Below are 24,655 nucleotides of genomic sequence, written 5' to 3' on the forward strand. Positions count from 1 at the left end.
AAGACTCTTATTTACATAAGGTAGTTAGATAATATTGGTAAATACACCTGCACTGGTAAATCATCATCATGAGATTCAACAGCAGAATTCACAAACTCTTATTCCTCCCAGTCTAGGAAGATGTCACTGTCAGATTCTAGTGATTTTCATTCTCAAGAGAACAAGAACACAACATGAAAATCTCCCTTTTTCTCCATTGAGGATAGTGGAAGGCAGAAGTTTCTGGCCACCTGTAAAACCTGAAGACTAGGAGCATAAACCATTGCAATCTGTAGCAGATTGGGAAGAAGTTATCAGACAAGAAAGGAACAGGATCAGTTAAAAACAAAAGCTCTGGCTGTGTTTCGCCTTTTTTTCTTTTCTCATCCCCAAACTGAGAAAGTAGTGGACCCTTCTGCAATTTCACAAATATTCTGCAGCAGTATAGGCAAAAGAAAAAGCCCAACAAACTTAGGCTTGGTCTACCCGTGAAAGTTAGTCGACATAGCTACGTTGGTCAGGTGTGTGAAAATAACACACCCTGACTGAGATGGCTGTGCCGACACCAGTGTAGAAGCAGCTGTGTCAATGGAAGCATTTTTCTGTTGATGCAGCTAACTTCATTCGCAGAGGTGGTGTTCCTACACTGACAGAAAAACCCCTCCTGTCAGTCTAGGCTGCATCTTTTATGATGAGATTACTGGTTCTGTGGATGAAGGGAAAGCAGTGGATGTATTGTTTCTTGACTTTAGCAAAGCTTTTGACACGGTCTCCCACAGCATTCTTGTCAGCAAGTTAAGGAAGTATGGGCTGGATGAATGCACTATAAGGTGGGTAGAAAGCTGGCTAGATTGTCGGGCTCAACGGGTAGTGATCAATGGCTCCATGTCTAGTTGGCAGCCGGTGTCAAGTGGAGTGCCCCAGGGGTCGGTCCTGGGGCCCGTTTTGTTCAATATCTTCATAAATGATCTGGAGGATGGTGTGGATTGCACTCTCAGCAAATTTGCGGATGATACTAAACTGGGAGGAGTGGTAGATACGCTGGAGGGGAGGGATAGGATACAGAAGGACCTAGACAAATTGGAGGATTGGGCCAAAAGAAATCTGATGAGGTTCAATAAGGATAAGTGCAGGGTCCTGCACTTAGGATGGAAGAATCCAATGCACCGCTACAGACTAGGGACCGAATGGCTAGGCAGCAGTTCTGCGGAAAAGGACCTAGGGGTGACAGTAGACGAGAAGCTGGATATGAGTCAGCAGTGTGCCCTTGTTGCCAAGAAAGCCAATGGCATTTTGGGATGTATAAGTAGGGGCATAGCGAGCAGATCGAGGGACGTGATCGTTCCCCTCTATTCGACACTGGTGAGGCCTCATCTGGAGTACTGTGTCCAGTTTTGGGCCCCACACTACAAGAAGGATGTGGATAAATTGGAAAGAGTCCAGCGAAGGGCAACAAAAATGATTAGGGGTCTAGAGCACATGACTTATGAGGAGAGGCTGAGGGAGCTGGGATTGTTTAGTCTGCAGAAGAGAAGAATGAGGGGGGATTTGATAGCTGCTTTCAACTACCTGAAAGGGGGTTCCAAAGAGGATGGCTCTAGACTGTTCTCAATGGTAGCAGATGACAGAACGAGGAGTAATGGTCTCAAGTTGCAATGGGGGAGGTTTAGATTGGATATTAGGAAAAACTTTTTCACTAAGAGGGTGGTGAAACACTGGAATGCGTTACCTAGGGAGGTGGTAGAATCTCCTTCCTTAGAGGTTTTTAAGGTCAGGCTTGACAAAGCCCTGGCTGGGATGATTTAACTGGGACTTGGTCCTGCTTCGAGCAGGGGGTTGGACTAGATGACCTTCTGGGGTCCCTTCCAACCCTGATATTCTATGATTCTATGATTCTATGATTCTATGTACTGTGGGGTTATGCTGGTATACTTGCTATGCTGGTATAGTCTCCACAGTGTAGCCATACCATTATTGACAGCGATGAAGAGGAAGAAGAGACAAGTGTGAGAGACCCTCTGAACAATGAGGTTGTGGTATTACCAAACATAAGCATTCAAAAATCATTAGCCCTCCAAAAGAAATCAAGAGATTTTTAAAAAACAACATTGGGCTTCTTTCTATTTGTCTTCTTTTTGAGCATATAAGGTTCACATTTTCAAGGTTTTCTCTGCAATCTCTGGAAACTCACTTTAAAAAACTGAAATCTGAGATTCCCATATAATTCACTGACTCCAGGAGCTGGGGCTTCAGGAAAAACAGCAAAACCACAAAACTCACACTAAATCATAAAAGTTGGCAATACCAAGGATGAGAATTGTAGGAATATGCGTAAGTCAGCACACCCCTGAACAAAAAAATCCATTCTGCATAGATCACAGCTATGTACTTTTCAGAAGAAAGTTAAATGTTCACACAGTCTTCCCAAATTCATCATCCCCAAACTGAAGAGCTCAAATCTAGATCTATATTTTGCATCTCCAGCCCATGTCTCTTGGAAAGTAATAGAAATTCTTGTCCTTCATCTGCAGGTATATTCCACTGTATAAGATATTAGCTTCAAAGGACTGGTATAGCATATTGATTGAGCCAAGTTATTCCTTCCAAAGGTGAATATTCTTTTCCCATATTTCTATGTCTTATATTTATTGATCAAAGCAGCGCACATTTCCAGAAGCAAAGGGAAAGGGAAATACCTTTTACCACTGATCTATGCACATGCATCCAAATAATTATTTTAATCTGAGAGAGTAGAAGTTCTTACGTACAATCCTTTTTCAGAACCTGATAGCAGCGCTCTGTGGTCATTACCAATGCTACTAAGCAGAGGCACTGGAAGTAGCACACGCAATACTAGAGTTGGGTAAAAAATTTTGGACATTTTCTCACCCAAAAATTCAGATTTGTGTCAACCAAGACATTCAATGATTGCATGTCCATTTTGCCGAATTGCATTGGTTAAAAAAAAAAATCTGAAAAGAATCAAAATGTTTCATTTTGACATTTTCTAAACATTTTGATTTTTTTGGTTTAAAACAACTTGATGTTTCAAAACGTCCTTCAATTTTATTTAATTTAAAACAAAAATTAAGAAAAAGCTCAAAATGAAACATTTCATTTTGGGTGAAAAAAATGTTTTCTTCAACCCAAAACTTTTTTTTTTTTTTCGATTTGCTGAAAATTTTGAAAAATGTTCAGGTCGATATGAAATTAATTTTATTTTTCAGAACTGCTAGTGAACCAAAAAATAAGTGTTTGGCACAGCTCTATGCAATACTAAGTAAAATGGGTGTTCAACATTACTTTCAACACCTTTCAGAAGCAGCTGAAATATCTGGATTACTGAATAGTGTCTTACATGCAGCTCTTTGTTACAGAAAATTGTAATAACTAGAGTTGGGCAAATACTGAAAAAAGTTATTCACTGATTTTCATTTGAATTTTAAACAAATTCACTTCAACTGCATCCATGTGCCTTTAGCATTCACTTTCTATGAATGTTCTAGTGCATGATTTTACAGCAGAAAGCTTCACCAAAACAGCCAAATGTTGCAGAATATCCAAGTTTTAAATTCATTGTTGTCAGTATTCACATCAGACTTCTGATTCCAATCAGGGAACAGACACATACTGGGTGATTTGCATCCAATCCAAATACCTCAAATTGTAAAAAATCAACTATTTTCAATACCTGCACCAAATTCTTCCTGTTACATGATGTTCGCTCTTGCATCATTGATCAGAAAATAGCAATCATTCTACCCCTTTTTCACAGTGACATCAGGCCAATAACATACACTATTCTCCACTGCTGAAGTAGTTCTTATGGATCTACAAGCTCTTTATGACTGGCACCAGAGAGCAGAGAACTCAGAAAGCATTCCTATGTCAAGTTATTCCATTCTTCCATCTGTTGAAAACTAAATGAGAAAATGAGTGGAAAATCCAGAACTCAGCCAGGCCCTGCCATATGCCATAATGCTGCTTGGCCATTTGACCACTGACAGAAAACTAGCAGCTATTGAGAAAATCAAGACAGCTACACTGTTAGTCTCTCACTTCAGGAACAATCATTTCTGGGCTAATAGTAAACAGAGCCACAAAATGAGGCATATAACCATAAGCAGTCTTTAACTGATGACGTTCAGACATGGGTATTTCTTGTATGCTGACTCTCTCCTTTTCCAACTACACCCCACAGCAAGTCAGCAGAGCCCAGCACACCTCCTACTAGTACATCTTATGCAATATTAACCAACCCTTACCAACAGGCCAGTGGAAAATGAGAGTAAACAAAGGTCCTCTGAGAAAAATATCAGGAGTCAGATAGCTACAAAGGAAATCTCACAGGCCATGTGAGCAATGGTGCCGCTCTTCAGCTACGCTGGGAGACATATACTTTACGTTAAAGTATCAGAAGTAAAGCATTTGGCCAACATTTGCAGCTATTGCTACTAAGGCATTGTTTGCATTGTGAAACATTACAGCAATTTCCAGCAGTGGTGCAGCTTCACAAGGAGGAGAGAAGGTGCAAGCTCTGGTATAGGGAGGGTATTTTTAATGGTAGAAACCTAAGCTGTGTCTACACTAGTGGCTTAGCACTGGTGTAGCGGCACCATTGCTGAGAGCTGCTGCAATATAGAGACTAATCTCTCGAGTGTAAAAATGCATCCTCTGTATCTTGGCTGTCGACTCAAAAAGACTGCTAGATCTGAGGAGGATATGATGGTCAGTAACAACAGAATTGGACTGATGACAGAAAACATAGGAAAACTTTTCTGAAAGTTAATCTCTGCCACAGAGCAGGAAGAGTTATATAACTGCCCCCAGAACTGTACCTGGGTCTAACAAGCACCCATACATATGGGCCTCTCTGCACAAAGATAGCACATAGTTGTCCCAGACTTACCCCTACCAAGGTACCCACAGATCAGACTGTATGTTACCTGTTTGTAAACAACCACAGTGTGGCAAGGTTTGTTTCTCATTAGGGTGTAGGGAAATCAGATCAATGAATTTGTATTTATTGAGCCAAACTCAGACCTGGGATACATGGGTACAGGTCCCATAAAGTCAAAGGAGCCTACACCCACTAATTCTGCATCTGAGGTTGGCCCACTACTTCTCAGAACAGCTGGGTGGGAGGAGACCGTTTTCTCCTCTTTTCGTTCTCTCTCTTTTTCTGTACAGTGGTACTTAGAATGACTGTGTAGCTAGTGTGATCTGATGCTGTTCAGACCCTCCCTGCTGCTGATCCTTGCCTCCTTCTGTGTTAAACTTGCCACCTATATCTTTCAGAGGGAAGAGGGATGGCTGGAACCCCTCCTTTTCATGCACAAAGGATTTAATTCTCTTGTATATGGTGGGGCATTGCTCCTGCATCTCTGTGAACAGCCATGCACTTACCTATCCCTCTGATTTTAATGCCAGCCTGGAATGCTGGCCAACACTCTGGATTATGCATCTCTCTTGTAGATTTCCACGAGGGACCACCATTTGTAAACTATCAGCTGCAGTCCACTTCCGTGCATCATCAGTAACCCGTAACTCAGAGGTGGGCGAACTACGGCCCACGGGACCGTCCTGCCTGTCCCCTGAGCTCCGGCCAGGGAGGCTAGACCACAGCCGCTCCCCTGCTGTCCCTCCTCCCCCGCCAGCCTGAGCGTGCCATGCTACACTGCCAGCGCTCTGTCCCGCCGCTCTTGCTGGGCGGCCCGGCAGCATGGCTGGCTCCGGCATGGTAAGGGGGTGGGGAACGGGGCGTCCCGGAGTGGCAGTCAGGGGAGGGGTAGCAGGGGGCGGTTAGATGGGTTGGGGATTCGGGGGAGGGAAGTCAGGGGACAGGGAACGGGGGGTTGGATGGGGGTGGGGTCCTGGGGGGGCTGTCAGGGGTGTGGATAGGGGTTGGGGCAGTCAGGGGACAAGGAGCAGGGGGCTTGGATGGGTCAGGGATTCTGAAGGGGGCAGTCAGGGGGCGGGAAGTGGGAGGGGGCAGATAGGGGGCAGGGGCCAGGCTGTTTGGGGAGGCACAGCCTTCCCTACCTGGCCCTCCATACAATTTTGCAGCTGAATGGGTAAAATGTGACAGGGAATGCATGTGCGATTGTCTAGGGAGTGTCTATTGTACAGGGAATGAGGATACACCGCAAGCCTGGGAGAATGTGCGCTGCCAGCAATAGCAAGTGCTAGGTAGTTGGAGATAGGTGTGCCTATTGATCTTGCTCAGAGGAACAATAACAATCAACCTTGTCCACCAAGAGCCATCCTGCCCTCGTCTCTGATTCAGCACGGTATTGATGGACATGACTATCTTTAAGCATGTGAGTAGTGCCATGGATTTCAATGGGACTACTCATGGGCTTAGCTACCCCGCTGAATTGAGGCACTAATCCTTATTTAAGATGTTAGAATAATGTGTGTGAAGGTACAGATTTGAGGGGTGGGTTTCCTTATCTAACTGACTCTTTAGAGATTTGCCCATCACAAGTATAAATAAAAGTCTAGTTCACCATGCAAGCAAATCTCTCCCCATTCTGAAAATATCTGCTAGTGTGTGCCCAGGGCTCAGCAAAGCTGAGTTTTTGCAGAGCTGAAACAGCGCCTAAACCAAGCCAGGGAAATCTGGCAAGGCATTTCAAAGCCCCTCTGACTGTCCTCATCAAAACCAAAGGCAACGCTTTGTGTGACTCGCTGTCCAGCCTGGGTCTGGGGCATAAGCGGAGAAAGAACGGCAAAGACTCTGCAGAGCAGGAGCTCTGACAGAGCAGGCATCTGTTTGTACTATGCAGCTGAACAGTCCTCTGCTGATCTAGATGGGCCGACAGTCTCACCACAGCAATGGGGAACAGAGGTTTCACACGAGCCTACCTGAGCTGGGTTCCTGGAGAGCCAGATATAATGTTTGCTTAACAAATTCATAGGGAGAAGGCATCAGAAATAATGTAATAAACTATGTTATTGGAAACAAACTGGAGTGGCATATTAAGTAACTGATGTCCACCTCATTCACTCAGTTTGGCTATAGCAGTGGTCCAGAAACTGTGAGGCACACCCCCCTAGGGGGGCACAGAGGAATGTTTGGGGGACGCGTGGCAGGGCCCAGGCCAGCCCCCATGGGGGGCGAGGAGAGAGCACCACCCAGCCCTGCTTTGCCGGCAGGCCAGCTCTGACCCCAGCCTCAGCTCCACACTGCCCCCAGCCCAGCTCCGCCCCATGCTCCGCCTCCAGCCCAGCTCCGCCTTTAGCCCCAGCTCTTCCCTCATCCCCAGTTCTGCCCACAGCTCCGCCTTCATCCCACACTCCTCTGCTGAGTCAACTGTGCAGCAATGGAGAAGGGGTGCAGACAGATTCCATAACTGGGGGGGGCGAGGGCGCAACAGGAAAAGTTTGGGCACCACTGGGCTATAGAGACTATTCAGATAGGAGGCTTAAATATCATATTGCCCAAATCTATCCTTATAAATAGGTATGACTGAATACTCCCCCCACCAAAAAAAAAAAAAGCTTCTGGGAAATCCCAGAGCACTCAAATCAAAAAGTTATTGTTTTCACGTCACTTTTTGTTCCAATTCCACAAATATTCTAGTAAAGGAGTTTATTGGCAGGAACAATGATGAAAAAAGCAAAGTTAAAGTGAATATTAGAGAATATTAACAAAAAGCAAGATTGCAATTTATAATGTAAGCATCTGCACCATAAACTTAATTCTAAAAATTACACACATCCAACCAGGAAAGGAGAGGAATACCACGTAAACTAAGTCAAACTATAATCAGAACTAACTAATGCTGCATGAATTTTAAATACCTGCAATGAACTACTTGAGAATAATCTTCTTTGAAACTAGATGAATAACTTTCAATTACTAATAAATTAGACGAGATAGTAAACTGTACACAAACAATTCACAGACCCATAAAGAGGCTTAATTCATCTCATAAGTTATTCACTAGGGAACAAGTATCAGAGGGGTAGCCGTGTTAGTCTGGATCTGTAAAAGCAGCAAGGTGCCACAGGACTCTTTGCCGCTTTCACTAGGGAACGTTCATGTGGCTCTATTTATACCAGAGTTCTGTTGCAAATGGTAAAGGTTGTAATTAAGGCTAAGATTTTGTCATGAATATTTTTAGTAAAAGTCACAAACAGGTCACAGGCAACAAAGAAAAATTCATGGAAGCCAGTGACCTATCCGTGACTTTACTAAAAATATCTATGACAAAATGGGCAGCTCAGCTGCAGGGTCCCCACACCGCCCACAGTGGCTGGGAAGCTTCAAGGTCCCTGCTCGGAACTCCGGGGTCCTCCACCACCTGCGGCTTGGAGCTGCGAGGGACGCCTGCTGCCCAGAGCTCAGAGCTCTGTGGGGCCCTGCCACCCGTGGCAGCCAGGAGCTGCGGGTTACCCCCATCGCCCACCGCCGTTTGGAGCTCCCCGTAGCTCCTGGCCACCATGGGGGGGACCCTGCAGCTCCCGGCCGCTGTGGGCTACAGTCACGAAAGATCACTGGAAGTCACAGATTTCACAACCTCCGGGATAAAATGGTAGCCTTAGTTATAATTCATACTGACCTTAGCAAAACCACTTAATAATTTTGTATATTGTCACCTCCAATGTAATGTACATTCACACTGCTCTACAGTCACACTGATATGAGTATTTCATTTAGAGAGATATAAGCCCTATGGAGCAAAGTCCGTCTTTTTCTTCTGTTTGGCAGCCCCTAGCACAATGGAGTTTGGGTCCATGACTGGGGCTCCCAGGAGTTACCGCGAGTTACCACAATACAAATAAGTACTATTGCCACCGCTAACAACAACAGTTAAGGTATCGTTATTAATTTTTGTTCACCTGCGGCCCTGAAGCTAATGACAGAGCTATACTTTTGGTTTCCCATACAACTAATAGTTCATCAGTAGTATCATATTCCCGTTATCCAGGACTATACAGATCGCTTTGTTTGTGAAGACATTAGAGGATTCCTTTTTGAGTTCAAATAGAGACAAGAACAAACGCGCATCGCTAGGTACTGCTATGATTAAATAGGACTGAACCAGTAAGGGGACTTATTAATGTTTACACATTCGTGTAATTGGACAGAATGTGACACGAGCACCCTGCAGGCATCTAGGCACGAAATTTAACCGTCTAAGGGATGCCCCACTGGATATTACATTGAACAGAATATGCTCAATAGCCAGGGCATTGCTACCTGTGTCATCGTGTTCACACAAGTTTAATACAGACTGGTCTATAAACAGTACAAGGTAGAAAATACTGATTCAGCATGTGGGTTAATTATCTATGTATATTTGCCATGAAGAAAACCACTAAGAATAAAAATAGCTTTCAAGTCAGATAGCAGCCATTCACTCCTGCATCCCTGGAATTATGACAACCATTATATAACTGCAGAGAGAATGAAATGAGATAAACAGCATAAGCTAATTGGCTTGATACCAAGTAAAAATATCATTAGACTAAATGTCTTGTGGCTACAGCGCCACCCATGTGTGACTTTTCACTGGCCCTGGGGATGTACAAGGGATCCTGCCAGGTGCTTAAAAGATGTTTGCCTGGCATCTCTGTCAACACACAGATGCACATTCCTGGCATCATTTAGTTAGGGACTTGCTGCTCTTGTGTTTCCCTTTGGAGCTAAACTCCAGACTGAGAGCGTGTCTAGTTGCTGACAGCCACAAGGAGGGCATGTTTGGGTATGACTTGCTTGGGTGGTGGAAAGAGTAATAGGATTAATTGGGTATCTTGAATTGCTGGGAAAAGGTTGGAGTATTGAGTTTAACTTTTTTGGAGACTGCCTGACAGTCTAGAGAGGTTGGCATTGGGAATTGGCTGAAGATCCATGCAGATGTCTCCAGCGTAATCTAAGTCTCTGTGAGCACCTATTTGTAAGATGTTCTATTGAAACAGTTTCAGATTAAAGTTAGTGATTGTCTTTGGTTAATAAACGTGAGTTTGAAGTGTTTGGTTTTTTGTATGCAAAGAACCAGAATGTGAGCGGCCCTTACATAGCCTTATGGGTGTGAAAGAGGCTTCCCCCCACTCTACAGAGAGAGGTCTGTGAGGGCCACTCACACTAGAAGTCTCTGCACTCCCTGAGCTCCGGGGTGCATAAGGACTGCTCATTTCTACTAGAAAATCAGTGGCCACCTTGGAAATTCTGGACCTAAACCTTTCTTGTGCTTCAGATCACTCAATGTGGAGGATCTTACTTAACATAAAGCACTTTGTGAGCTTCAAATTAAATATGCCAAATAAATGCAAAGTAATAGCAGTATTAATAAGTGCTTTAAAAGCAAAAATAAACCTACAAAGTAGGCTACAGAGTGCAGTACCTGATTGCTGGGAAGTTCAATCTCTGGAGACGTCCTTTCAAATTTATTCTTAAACCACAAGTGAAATTAATGTGTTTGTCTCCTCCTAGTTCCACTACATTATTTGGTGCCATTTGCAGTCTCTGCTCAAGAAAGGCTCGGAACTGGAGTTGTGCAACAAAGTTTGCTTGAATAACAAAACTCAGCAGAGACCATCTGTAAAGACTGAAATGCATTGTCAAAGCTTACACAGTGTCTCTTTGCATATGCCAGAGTCTAACTGTGATGGGAAAGCAAAATATTTCAAGCATTTTAAATATAATAAACCATTACATGGACATTACAAGTCTAACTAACATTACATTAAAACTCTAAGCCAGAGGCTTCATAACCCACTCCTGGCTATTTCAAGGGGCTGCTACTGCATTGATTTTATGGATTCCAGGGACTGAAATTCCCTTAGACACAATTGTGAGTTAAGCATAGAGTGTAAAGCCTTAACACCAAATTTCCTGGCTTTAGTTTAAGTCAGCCCCAAAAGGTTTCTTGAATGCGCTTTTTATGTGTTTATTTCATTATACTGCATTAGTGGTAATCCAAAAAGGCAGCACTGTCACCAGCTGGGATAAATGCATCCAGAACTGACTAGCTGGAACATCGCTGCAAATGCTGCCCCTGAAATCAGCTGGAATAAAATTCTTTTAAAGAAATAGTAACAAGATTAGAAAATGACACAGGATGGAGTCCATAACATGAACACACAAAAATGCTAGCAGGTTTCAACGCTACTACCAACCTTCATGCCTTTATTTCACAGAAAAGGCTATTGGGTAGACAAGGGCATGGCTGACAGCTGGATGGGGTAGAGAGACAGTTGTATTTTTACGACATCTTCTTTTCATGTGTATTTTACCTGCACCTAGAATTTTACAGAGAGCTTCTGACTCTGCTCCAGAGGGATGAAGCTATACACACCCCAAAAAGCTCGAAGTGATTCAAAACTCAGCAAACCATCTGCTTAGCTACACAGGTTGCTAAAAACAAATCACCTAAGTGTTCTGCAATCTGAATAGAGAGCCTAATTCACAGATTCATAGATTTCCAAGCCCCAAAATAATTCCTTTTGAAGTAGAGCCAATCTCATAGTTCAAGGCCTCTGTTTTGATATTCAAAGCCTTCTATGGCATTGCTTCTAGCTACTTGAAAGACTGCTTCTCCCTCCACTATATTCTATTGGAACAACAAAAATCAGCCAATAGGGTGAGGTTTGGGAGAGCAGGAGCTGTAACTCACACAGGAGCTCGAAATGCATTCCTACAAGAAATAAGAAAAACCACAGGTCTCCCTGTGCTCGGAATGAAGTGCAAAACTCGTTCATTTGACTTAGCTTTCCCTCAGTAAGTTTTTCACACCCCCACATTCTCACACACAAACAAAAACCGTATAAACTAATCAAGCTATTTCTCTCAAAAGGGTGGGAAGGAAGTGGGGACAGAAAAAGAGATTGTTACTGTTGTTTCCGTTTTTTAAATATTTGGGAGGCACTCAGATATGAGGGTGGCTAGGGGCTCGCATCCATAGAAAGGAAGGTGCACTACGATTAATAGCCTCATTCTTGGGTCCTCACCCAAGTAAACTACCATGGCACCAACTTCTGAAGTACTGTGTGTTTTACATTAGTGAGAGGAGGAAACAGACTGCCCAGGCTCAATATAAATACATCTATTTTGTGTAGCAATTAGTTAGAATTGCTGTTGGTGTATATTATTCTAAGGCCCAATCTTTCTTCCATTGAGGTCAATGACAGCAGAAAATAAAGTGTTTTTTAAAACCACTTACATGTATTTAATTCTTTTCCCCTTAGTAATGGCATCAATGTAAAAAAAAATAGTCTAAAAATTGCTCATTTTCTCTGCTCATATTGGTGACTTAAGCCCCAAAGCAGATCTGTTTCTTCATTTATATAAGTGCTATCTCCAAGAAGATCATTCTTGGCTTATAAGCAGGACTGATGTATTACATTTTCAAAGGGGGTAAAACATTTATTTGAATATTTGTTGCAGAATTTAAACACTGGTGTAGACAGGATCAAATCTCTGAAATGATAGATAGGAAGCCCATGACATAAGAAAAAGTTTCCTTTCAAAGTTATTTCTATTAGATAATGAATTAATACTTGTTTCCTACTGCTAATATAGAAGGAAGTTGTGTGTGTATTCAATTGTCTGTAAACACATAAATATTAATGTCTTTTTTTTAATGGCAGCTAGCGTATTTGAAGAAGACTCAATGGAGCAGGACGTGGAGAGCCCTGTCACGATACAGCAGCCAAAGTTGCCCAAACAAGCTAGAGAGGATCTTCCAAAACACATAAGCAAAGTATGTACCAAGAGAAAAATTCAGAGGTATGTTAGGAAAGATGGGAAATGCAACGTCCACCATGGGAACGTGAGAGAGACTTATCGTTATCTGAGTGATATCTTCACTACCTTAGTCGACCTCAAATGGAGGTTCAACCTTTTGATTTTTGTCATGGTTTACACTGTGACGTGGCTCTTCTTTGGAATGATCTGGTGGCTAATTGCTTACATCCGAGGTGATATGGAACATATAGGAGACAATACATGGACCCCATGTGTCAGTAACCTCAATGGGTTTGTCTCGGCCTTTTTATTCTCAATAGAAACAGAAACCACCATCGGGTATGGTTATCGGGTCATCACGGACAAATGTCCCGAGGGAATTATTCTGCTTTTAGTTCAGTCTGTTTTAGGTTCTATTGTCAATGCTTTCATGGTTGGTTGCATGTTTGTGAAAATATCCCAGCCCAAGAAGAGGGCAGAAACCCTGGTCTTTTCTACCAACGCAGTCATTTCCATGCGGGATGGGAAGCTGTGCCTGATGTTCCGAGTAGGGGACCTTAGGAATTCACACATTGTGGAGGCATCAATACGAGCCAAGTTGATCAAATCTAAACAGACAAAGGAGGGGGAATTTATACCACTCAACCAGACAGATATCAACGTAGGTTATTACACAGGGGATGATCGTCTCTTTTTGGTTTCACCACTGATCATCAGCCATGAAATTAACCAGCAGAGTCCTTTCTGGGAGATTTCCAAAGACCAGTTGCCCAAAGAGGAACTAGAAATTGTTGTAATTCTAGAAGGCATGGTGGAGGCAACAGGTAATGTTTCTTATACCTTGTGTAAAGTATACATTTTAATTTTTAAAGTAAATTGATTTCAGATACAAACTATATTCAGCAGGGAAAATACAGTAAATCTGAATTGGACTGGTCGTTATACTCCATTTGGTGCCTCTTGTGCCACAGAAAACCTTTGTTTTCACCTCACTTTAAAAGAATTACTTCAACAATGGAAGCAGACATTAAATTTGCAAAAGGCATCAGCAGTATGGTTGGGTTTAAAATTAAAAGCGTGCTCAGTTTAATTGTGTGCTCAACCCTGCCCAATGAAATCACATTTGTTTCTGATCTGGTTTGAAAATGATATAACATTTATTGCTGTCTAAATTTTCCAGAGCATGTCATCCCAGTATTTATCATTCTATCACAAGCGTAAATCAAGCCTGTAGAACCTAGTGTGATAAACTGCTTTACAGTGCTTTGTAAAAATCTAATCTGAATCCCTGATTAGACATAATGTGAAAATATTGTAGTACCTGCTGTTCCCAATTATTCATAGATAATGCAAAAAGAACTGTGTGCTATGTGCAAACTTCTACCATGGAATTCCCCAAAGATGTTTGCATCGAGTGTGAAATGATAATATGTTCAACTTAACACTTTATTTTTTAATCCTTGTTTTGTTTTAACTTTTAGGCTGGTTTTACTTTAGATTCAAAATATCAAGGACTTGATTCTCATTTACACTAAGGCCCCTTATGCCATTCTGGCAGTGTACAGGAGCCTTAAAATAGGTGTATACAGCTAAGGCTAAACTATCTGTTCGCTCTTGTATTTAGCCGTGACATTTTTAGTACCTTTCCCAGAAGAAGAGCTTTGTGCAGCTTGAAAGCTTGTTTTTCTCACCCACAGAAGTTGGTCCAATAAAAGATATTACCTCACCCACCTTGTCTCTCTAATATCCTAGAACCGACATGGCTACAACAACACTGCATATAAACAATGGAAAGGCATACAGGATGAGGGGAGCAGCGTCACACATGGAATAAAAGCAATAGATTCATAGATTTAAAAACTCTAAGGCCAAAAGGGGCCACTATGATTGTCCGGTGTACACAGGCCATGGAATTTTTATCAGAAACTGGATTAAGACATATCTTTTAGGAAGATAGCTAAACTTGTTTTAAAGACCCCAAGAGACTGTGAGTCGACCACCTCCCCTGTTAAGCTGTTCCATCGTTTAATTACTCTCACAGCTAGAAATTCCATCTTAGTTCAAGGTTGAATTAGTCTAAATTAAACTTACAGCCACTGGATCTTGTTATGCCTTTGTCTGAAAGATTGAAAAGCCCCTCAGTGTCAGATATCTGTTGCATGTGTAAACAACCAGGCACATTGATCAAGTTATCTCTCAACCTTCTCTGTCACAAACTGAATAGACCGAGCTCCTTGAGCCTCCCATCAAAAGGCTTGTTTTTCAGCCCTTGGATCATTTTTGTGGCCCTCCTTTGAACTCTCTCCAGTATTTCCACATCCTTCTTGGAGCGTGGGCTCTGTATTCTAGAACTGGACACAGCTCTCTAGTAGCAGTCTCATCACTGCTGTGTGCGGCACACAGAGGCAAGATCACCTGCCTACTTCTACTTGATATTTTCCTTTTACTTCGTCCAAGGGTTGCTTTAGCCCTTTAAGTCACAGCATAGCACGGAGGGCTTATGTTAAGTGTGTTCTACAATGACGCCCCCAACGTCCTTTTCTGAGTCTCTGCTTTCCAAGACAGTCTCCCATCCTGTAGGCATAGCCTTATTTCTTTCTTCCCATTATGTATTACCTGGCATTCATCTGTATTGAAACACATTTTGTAGGATTGTGATAATTTAACCAGGCAATTCAGATCACTCTGTAACAGTAACCTGTCCTCCTCCTTATTTACTATCCCATCAATCTTCATGTCACCTGCAAATTTAACCAGCAAAAGATTTCATCTCATTATCTATATCGTTGATGAAAGTATTGAATAGTATTGTACCAAGAACTGAATGCTGGGGGCCCCTGATAGTCATGGCTTCATTCACTTATATTGCTTAGCACATATTGCAAGGAAATATAAAAATAAAATACATCCTGGATAAACAGCTGGAGCTCAAATCTCTGACAATGACAACACAAAAAATTATTTGTTGGGTCTCTTAATACATTTACAGATCAAGGAACTACAGCAAATTGGTCTGTGACACTGGAAATAAATGAACAGAAAGCAAATCTCAAAATAGATACTGGTGCTAAATGCAATGTAATCACAGCAAACTTACACAAAACGATTAGTGACTGACGCATGTTCAAATTGCAAACATAACTTGTTTCATTTAATGGGAACAAAATGAGCCCATATGGCAATGCCACACAGGCACGTGTAGAGAAGAATAAATACTTCTCGTAGAATTTGAAATGATGAAACAGAAAGATCCATATATGCTTGAGCTGAAGATAAGTCTGTAAATGTAGATGATCAAATGAGTGTATAACTTCGTCTACTGAGCAGGATGCAAAAAGGTATTCTTAAATCATTTGATGACTTGATAAAGGGACTGGGATCCTTTAATACATCCTATTGATATAGGTCCCCTTGTCCTGCTCAAGCAAAATCACACTAAACTGACAGAAAGTAAAAGCTGAACTCAACCAGGTGGTAAAATTAGATGTTATTGAGCAAATGCAAATAGCACTGACTAAGGCCATGTCTACACATCACATCCCTCCTGAGCACCATAACTATGGTGACCTAACTTTTAAGGCCTAGATTAACAGTATAGTCATTGTAGTAAAACCAAACTAGTTAAGAATTCGTATAGAACCAAAGGATTTGAATACAGCACCAAACTGCCTCAGAAGAACAGCTGAGAATCTACATTTCATAATGCAAAAAGTATTTTCAGTTTTGGATGCAAGGGTTTGGGCCAATCCAAAGTACAGAAAGTGTACAGCTCTGCAGTTTCCACTTCCCTTTTAGTAGATCTATGTTAAAGTGACTTGTCTTCTGCTGTGACTTGGTACCAAAGTATTACATAAGAACATAAGAATGGCCATACTGGGTCTTTGAGAATCCCAGATCTTTCAGAATTTATACTTGAAGGAAATGACTGTTCATTATCTGCTGATTCGGGGCAAAATGAAGCACACCACAATGAGAGACTGTTATAGTCTGCAGCGAGAGAAAAAAAGCAAACAGGAGAAATGCTGATCAGGGAGAATCAGATTAGTCACACATGACACAGCCTGAGTAACAAAGGATTTTGATCAGAGTGTAGAAAGATGGCAATTGTACAAACAGATCCCAAAACAAGGAGGCCTTTCAGAGATTCACGAGTATGTCAGCATATCTAAGCAAATTCATCCCTAGTTTGTCATACTTAAGTGTTCCACTCAAAATGCAGACAGAGGACAGGACAGAATGGCAGTGGGACGACTGGCAAAAGAAATGTTTGGGGGAGTTTAAAACAAATATTTTACAGGAGCCCTGGTATTTTGAGATTAACAAATACCCTAAAATCTCAGTCAATGCAAACACACATGATATGAAGGGTTATCTTTCTGCAAAAGTGTCACTCATTGTCATGCGTTCCCAAGCATTGAGTAAAACACAACAGAAATATGCTTAGACTTAAAAAGAAATGCTCAATATAATCTACCATGCCCAGAAGGATATTCAGAAGCAGAATACACCCAGGAGAGTTGTGTGCACAAAGGTAGTTTAAAGTTCAACTTTTCACGCTCCTGATGCAGTGCTACGTAGCGCTGGTCCCTTTGTGCCTTTCTGAAGCGGTCTGAGGCTTGCTTTAACCTGTGATGAACTGCAGCAGTTACAGGGAGCCACACATTTACCCAAGAACTGACATACTTGAGGGACATCCAAGCTATACCCTCTTTCCACAGATCATGTTCTATTTTCACTCCAGTGCTGAGAGCAGGTGGGGATGTTGGGGCATAAGAGTGCCTATGTCAATTTATATCACTACAAGATTAGGGAGGTGATCCTTCCTGGGCCAGTTAAGCCACTTTAGGACCCCAGATTACACTGGTGGCATGATACACGGTGGCTACTCCCCTACGGAGGATCTGGCCCATGTTTGTACAGTCCTGGGAAGCAGGATGTAATGTTCCCATGTGCCTTAAAAGGAGAGTTCCACTTTGAAGGGGGAATATGCACTCTATTTTCCTTCCTATCTCTGGCATAGACAAGCCTCTGATAGGAACACAACTTGCATGATGCAGACAATTTGTGTTATCACTGATTAATATTGGCCAACAGGTCATAATTTTGGTTTATATTAAAATGTCACCATTGATTTTATATTGTTTTACAGAGGAATTAGAGGAGTTTTTTTTTTTACACTATGAACATTTTTACTGTGCCTGAATATGAACCAGAACTCCTAGTTAGAGGGGCTGTTTGCCACATAGGACTTGGGTAGATTTTGTAGATCAAAAGAGCCTCAACTCTGTCTGCCAGAGGAGCACGTCTAAAAGGTAATACTAGGCTGTTTAATTGGGTTGGTGGGGACAGGGATTATTTTTAAACAAAGTTTTAAAACTTCACTCTGGGTATTCTTCTTTGTACAAGCCCCAAAAATGCTTTTGAAGGTTTAAACCCGTTGCCTTCTGGAGAAGGCAACTATTTAGTGAGTCACAAAACATGGGCACCAACACTAATAACCTACACACATTATGATGTGACCACTGGCAGCGGGGGAGGGTGTGCACTAGAAAACCCAATGGCAGTTCCCCCCTTGTGAAAATGAAAATGTGAAAAGTGAGACAGTAGCTATTATAAACATTTTATAATGTGTTAAAAATAAAAGGCAACACAGGAAATTGCATGGCAAAGTATATAGACATCTTCAGGTTCAGATGGAGAATGATACAAATATATTTGTAATAGAACTCATTTATATTTCTGACACATGGACAGCTTGAGACAAATATTTGCAGAAGGGTTTATAGATACATAAACAAACATGCTCACTAGCTGTAGAAAATGTGTGTGAAAAGCAGTCAAATGTGCGCATAAAATGTTATTTATATAGCAAATGAGGCAATTGGCTAGGCACACATGGTAGAAAGTTGTGTCTGCTCTTAACTACAACCCTGGTGATTGAATGATTTATTGTCTTTTTGCTCCAACGCTGATCGGTTTTCACACTTCCCCCTTATGATTGCCCTATCTTAACAAATGCCTCCGTTTGATATGGTCCTGTTTGCCATTGTAATACCCTTTTGATATGTCCTTAAGGTCATTGTGTAACCTTCCCTGGCCCTGCATAACACTAATATACACATAGGAGTACGGCGTCAAAGGCTGATAGCATCCTCCCTTCCTACTAGAGAAGGTACATACAGTGCCACGACACATACACAACTGCATTTTTAATACAATGCACCCGAAAGGTATTAACCCTAATTCAGTAAAGTTTATCCTAATTCCACAAGGTTTGTTCAGGATATTACTGATATGGTCAGTCTGTCGCATGGCTCTTATTTAATGATATTGAGAACAAAGCTAACAACTAAGGCTGTCAAGCAATTAAAACAATTAATCATGATTAATCACGCTGTTAAACAAACAAGAATATCATTTATTTAAATATTTTGGATGTTTCCTACATTTTCAAATATATCGATTTCAATTACAACACAGAATACAAAGTGTACAATGCTCACTTTATATTTATTTTTTATTACAGATATTTGCACTGTAAAAAAAAGAAATAGTATTTCAATTCCCCCATTACAAGTACTGAAGTGCAATCTCTTTATCATAAAAGTTGAACTTACAGTTGTAGATTTATATATAAAAAATAACTGCACTCAAAAATAAAACAATGTAAAACTTTAGAGCCTGCAAGTCCACTTAGTCCTTCTTCTTGTTCAGCTAATCACTCATACAAACAAGTTTATTTATATTTGCAGGAGATAATGCTGCCCGCTTCTTGTTTACGATATCACCTGAAAGTGAGAACAAGCATTCGCACGGCATTGTTGTAGCCAGTGTCACAAGCTATTTACATGCCAGATATGCTAAAGATTCATATGTCCCTTCATGCTTCAACCACCATTCCAGAGAACATGCGTCCATGATGATGACTGGTTCTGCTTGATAACAATCCAAAGCAGAGTGGACCGACGCATGTTCATTTTCAACATCTGAGTCAGAAGCCACCAGCAGAAGGTTGATTTTCTTTTTTGGTGGTTCGGGTTCTGTAGTTTCTGCATCGGAGTGTTGCTCTTTTAAGACTTCTGAAAGCATGTTCCACACCTCGTCCATCTCAGATTTTGAAAAGCACTTCAGATTCTTAAACTTTGGGTCGAGTGCTGTAGCTATCTTTAGAAATCTCACATTGGTACCTTCTTTGCATTTTATCAAATCTGCAGTGAAACTATTCTTAAAACGAACAACATGTGCTAGGTCATCATCCGAGACTGCCATAACATGAAATATATGGCAGAATGAGGGTAAAACACAGAGCAGGAGACATATAATTCTCCCCCAAGGAGTTCAGTCACAAATTTAATTAACACATTATTTTTTAACAAGCTTTGTCAGCATGGAAGCATGTACTGTTCTCACATTCAGGTGACATTATAAATAAGAAGCGGGCAGCATTAAGTCCCGTAAATGTAAACAAGCTTGTTTGTCTTAGCGATTGGCTGAACAAGAAGTAGGACTGAGTGGACTTGTAGGCTCTAAAGTTTTATATTGTTTTCTTTTTGAGTGCAGTTATGTAACAAAAAAAGCTACAGTTGTAAATCGCACTTTCACAATAAAGAGATTGCTCTACAGGTGAGGTGAATTGAAAAATACCATTTCTTTTATCATTTTTACTGTGCAAATATTTGTAATAAAAATAATATAAAGTGAGCACTGTGCACTTTGTACTCTGTGTTGTAATTGAAATATATTTGAAAATGTAGAAAAACATCCAAAAATATTTAATACATTTCAATTGGTATTCTATTGTCATTTAACAGTGTGATTAAAACTGTGATTAATCCCGATTAATTTTTTTAATTGCAATTAATTTTTTCGAGTTAATCACATGAGTTAACTGTGATTAATTGACAGCCCTAGCAACAACATATTTTCAGTAGAGGAGCTTCTCTTTTTGGTTAATTTGGCAGAGAGACCTTTATTGGTAGATTTGAGCTCATAACTAAGACAATACTGGGATTTAAAAACTTGTACAAAAGCCACAAGGACTGCTTTCCACTGACCCTGAGTCTGCTGTCAATGCTGCTCCACGGCTGGCACTTTAGAGCACATAGCATGAAGCAGAGCAACTCAAACATTCTGCTCTTCTTACGCCCTATCACTCTGAGACCAAACATGTCACCTCCATGATGCACATGATACCCACAGGCAGAGTAAATGAGGATCACAAAGTTGCTCTGAAACCTGGGTCTCTTTGGTTGATTTTGCTTCTGTCTCCATGTCATTAGGCCAAGCCCATAGTCATGCTTCATGTTAATGGCAGCATCACAGGGGCACGGTGCATCGCTACAGTCCATTTGGGGAACCCAAAATTCCAGTTTGCAATTTACCTTTAACTGTCACCGTTGAGAAGTGTTACCTCACAGAGGGCTATATCACCTTCTCTCACGGAGAAACACATGGGAAAGGGCCATAGGGGACTGAAAGTACTGCACAGTTTTCAAGAAACTGACCCCACCCTTCCTCAGCTGGAAGAGCTTTGGGGAGTTGCAGAATGGGCAGCTTCCACATTCTCAGATGCAAGGAAAGTAGCTGAGCCCTCTGCATGGCTCGGCTGGCTCCCTCACCCTGGATATCATGGGTCAATGCTACCATTGGCTGGGTTCTCCTACCACTGCTCACTATCAGACTCACAGTGGACGCAGCAGGAGTTAATCTCACTTAAGCAGCGACATTTCCATTTCTTTATGGGAATCCAAGGGGTCCACTGAGGATGATGTTCCAGAGAGATCTTGGATCCTCAGATTCACCCCTAGCCTCGCCTCAACACACCATGGAGCTTCAACAGAGGAACTTCTGCAGGGGCCAGGGCAGGATAGGATGATGGCACTGAGCGGCTTTCCCTGTCCCTCAGGTTGCTCCCAGTCCCAAGAGACAATGCTGGTAGCCAATTCTATAGTAAACTAAGTAAAGGTTTATTAGCTAAGAAAAGGAAATGAGAGTTATTGAGAGGTTAAAGCAGGTAAAACATATGCACAGGTGAGTCACAGTTTGTAATTACAAATGGTGGCAGTGATGTAATAAACTGCCAGTTTCCCAAAAGTCCTTTCAGGGTACCCTGATTCTCTGTGTGGATCTTGACTTTGTATCTGGTACACTTCCCTAGAAGAGTCAAAACATCCCGAGATCCAGAATCTTTCCCTGAATCCACACTTATAGCTTCTTCTCACAGAAAACAAACTGACAGGGTCACTAACCGCGTGGGCTTTTCCTTTGATGACAGAGAGTGAGGAATGCATTTTGAGCCTTTGACCTCCGATCCTCACACACAATGTCCACTTGCTAAGAAATTAGCACTTTTCTGTTAAAGTTCTTCATTTGCATTTCACAAGGTTTCTCTCTCCTTTGATGGATTATTTAGTTACAGGGTATACACAAATGTTTGCTATTACACTATAACGGGATACAGATAAGTGAAAACAATGCAAGTAATATCCCACTAGTTTTCATGAAGTTTAAACACCAAGTACACTTGTATACATTTAACAATCACTTTGATTTATACTAATACACAAGTGATTTGGCCTGGAGCTCTGGTATGAGCTGGCCCCTGGTCTGTCAACATCACTGTTACAACAAACTTTTCTAATAGCGTTAGGTTCTCTTTAAAATCACAGGTAATTGCATTAGTGCATGTTATTAGTATGTTGTTCTTCACATTCAACTGTAGCAAAAAGTTTTCATTCAGAATATAACAGAACCGTTACTATGAGGGCAGAAGTGACAGAAAATATAAAAGAAACAGCAAATACAATTGTCGGGCATACTGTAAATTCAAGATAAGAATTTGACAGACTAAAAAGGACAAGGCTATGGACTGCAGTTAATCCCACAGGACATTTGAAATATGTTAAAAGGGCCCAGCTTTTTGATGTGCCCTTCTCGTATCTAAAGGGGCAGTTACCAGCACTAAAAACTCCTTTTATGGCATTGCTTCTGGGTTTCCTGAGGCCACCACAAAAGAGTTCTCCAGAGGTTAGAGCAAAGAAAAACTGCAGAATTACAATGAACCTCAGAGACTCAAAAATTATAATATGGCATTTAAAACACATAGAAGCAAACTGAGGATCAGCTTCACCAGTACTGTCTGGCTGCTTTGCACCACTGATAACACAAAGCAGCCATAAACCCAGCTTAATGGGATGGTCACAATGCATTTACAGCCGCTTTGCGTCACCAGAGAGGTGCAAAACAGCAAGAAAGAGCCAAAATCAATCTGGACCTGAGACTTTACCAGGTATTACAGTTTTTTTTCCCATGGTATATGAATGGAGTTGTTTACGTTCTGTGAGTTATACACTGCTCAGGATTCAGACCTGCAATTCCTACCAACATTAATCGGAGTTTGCTCACATGGATTGTAGTTTGCAGTAAATTTATAGACATCTTCCAAACTATAGGTCTACAAAATAGTTAAACAAGTTCTTTCTTTCTAAATGAAGAGGGCTATCAAGAGCTCCAATATGAGAATTTTTGGGGGGTATAGCCATATTCCAAATTAGTGTTTCCTAAATCGTCATGGAACAATCAGGCTAATTAAGTAGGTCATTTACTGTTTGATGTTAAAGCCCAAATAAATTAATCTGAGCATCTTCAGAAAAGTCTATGGCTTAGTTTAAGAAGGCCATTTTTTAGCTGGAAAAGCCATTTCCTGAGCAGTTAGGCTATCTTGCTGCTAAGCAACACAAATCTCATTTTTCCTCAGAAACGGAGACCACCACTTTTACACATCTGCTGTTTTTCCCAACCTGCTGTTTTCTCTTGTTGCAAGGGTGGGCAGGAGAGGGTCTGTCTCTTCTGGGAGAGACCAGGCAACGTATCTTCCACTTTGACATTGGTGCCTTAAGAGGCAACCTCAGGACCCACTTAGTTCAGTCAGGTCTAGTTTTCTGAGAATCTATGGGGGTTCTGTTTGCTTACAGAAAGTCCCAGAAGCCTGTATGCTGGCTGCTCCAGGCTACCATTCCCAAATTTAGCAGAGAATCTGCACCTTAGTCCTCAGAGTGTGCTGCAGTTTTAGAACATCCCAGAGCAAGGCCTTGTCTATATAGCTGCACTGGTTTAAACAAAACATGTAATGCTAAGCAGATTTGGTTAAACTGGTGCAAAACAGTGTGAATATTCTATTCAATTTAAATCTGGTTTATATTGATTTAGTTTAGCTTGGTAACCAACAGATTTAAGATAAATCAGTATAAAACAGGATTCCATCACATTAAGAATTTATTCTTTTTGTGTTTTGTTTAATTAAAACATTTTCTTTAATTTTTTTTTAAACTTAAAATGATGAAATTCTAAATATAGACAAGGCTCAAGAAAACTTTCTCCCCTCATTTTCCAAGAGATTCATCAATCTCCAGAGCTGGTATAAAAAAAAATTTTTAAAAAATCTGAAAACTTTCCCAGGGTATTCATTGAATTATGGAAAATGTTGAGAAAAATCAAGCTGCTTTTTTTAGAAATGTTTACTCATGAAAAATGATCAAATTTTACCGAAAAATAATGGTTCAGATAAAAAAGTCTAATTGAATTTGTGACTCAGAAGGTAGAAGTCAGCTTTTAATATTTCAATATCCATCTATTTGAGCCCCAATTTGGCAAAGCACTGAAGGACATCTAAATGATCACACATTCAAATTAAACTGCCAGCGCAGTATAAAGGGGCTGAGAATCAGGCTCCAGTTGTGTATCCTGGGAGGATTGTGACAGTACACATTTCCTTTCAGTTTTCTTTCTCTGTCTGTGCTGCCCTCACTTTGCCCTCATGCTGTTCCTTGACACCGCTTAAGAGCAGAGGGCTATATTCTCTCTTACAGTCCATGGCCACAATGAGGTTGTCACTCACACCACTTCTACCTATTTCTGGAGTTATGTCTTCATTACCAACAACTATGTGGGGCTTTTTTACATCATGACCATTACCTTGATGTA

General features: G+C 41.2%; 1 protein-coding gene across 2 annotated transcripts in view; it reads left to right on the forward strand.

The window, feature by feature from the left end:
• KCNJ6 (potassium inwardly rectifying channel subfamily J member 6) overlaps positions 1–24,655 on the forward strand; it is a 222,428-nt gene that overhangs the window by 148,408 nt on the left and 49,365 nt on the right. For both annotated transcript variants that reach the window (XM_043538228.1, XM_007068252.3), the window contains one exon: positions 12,577–13,497. In XM_043538228.1, coding sequence (XP_043394163.1) covers positions 12,577–13,497 — 921 coding nt within the window. The remainder of the gene's footprint in view (positions 1–12,576; positions 13,498–24,655) is intronic.

The sequence above is a fragment of the Chelonia mydas genome, chromosome 1 (assembly GCF_015237465.2).
Source record: "Chelonia mydas isolate rCheMyd1 chromosome 1, rCheMyd1.pri.v2, whole genome shotgun sequence".
In the NCBI taxonomy this organism is placed as follows: Eukaryota; Metazoa; Chordata; order Testudines; family Cheloniidae; genus Chelonia; species Chelonia mydas.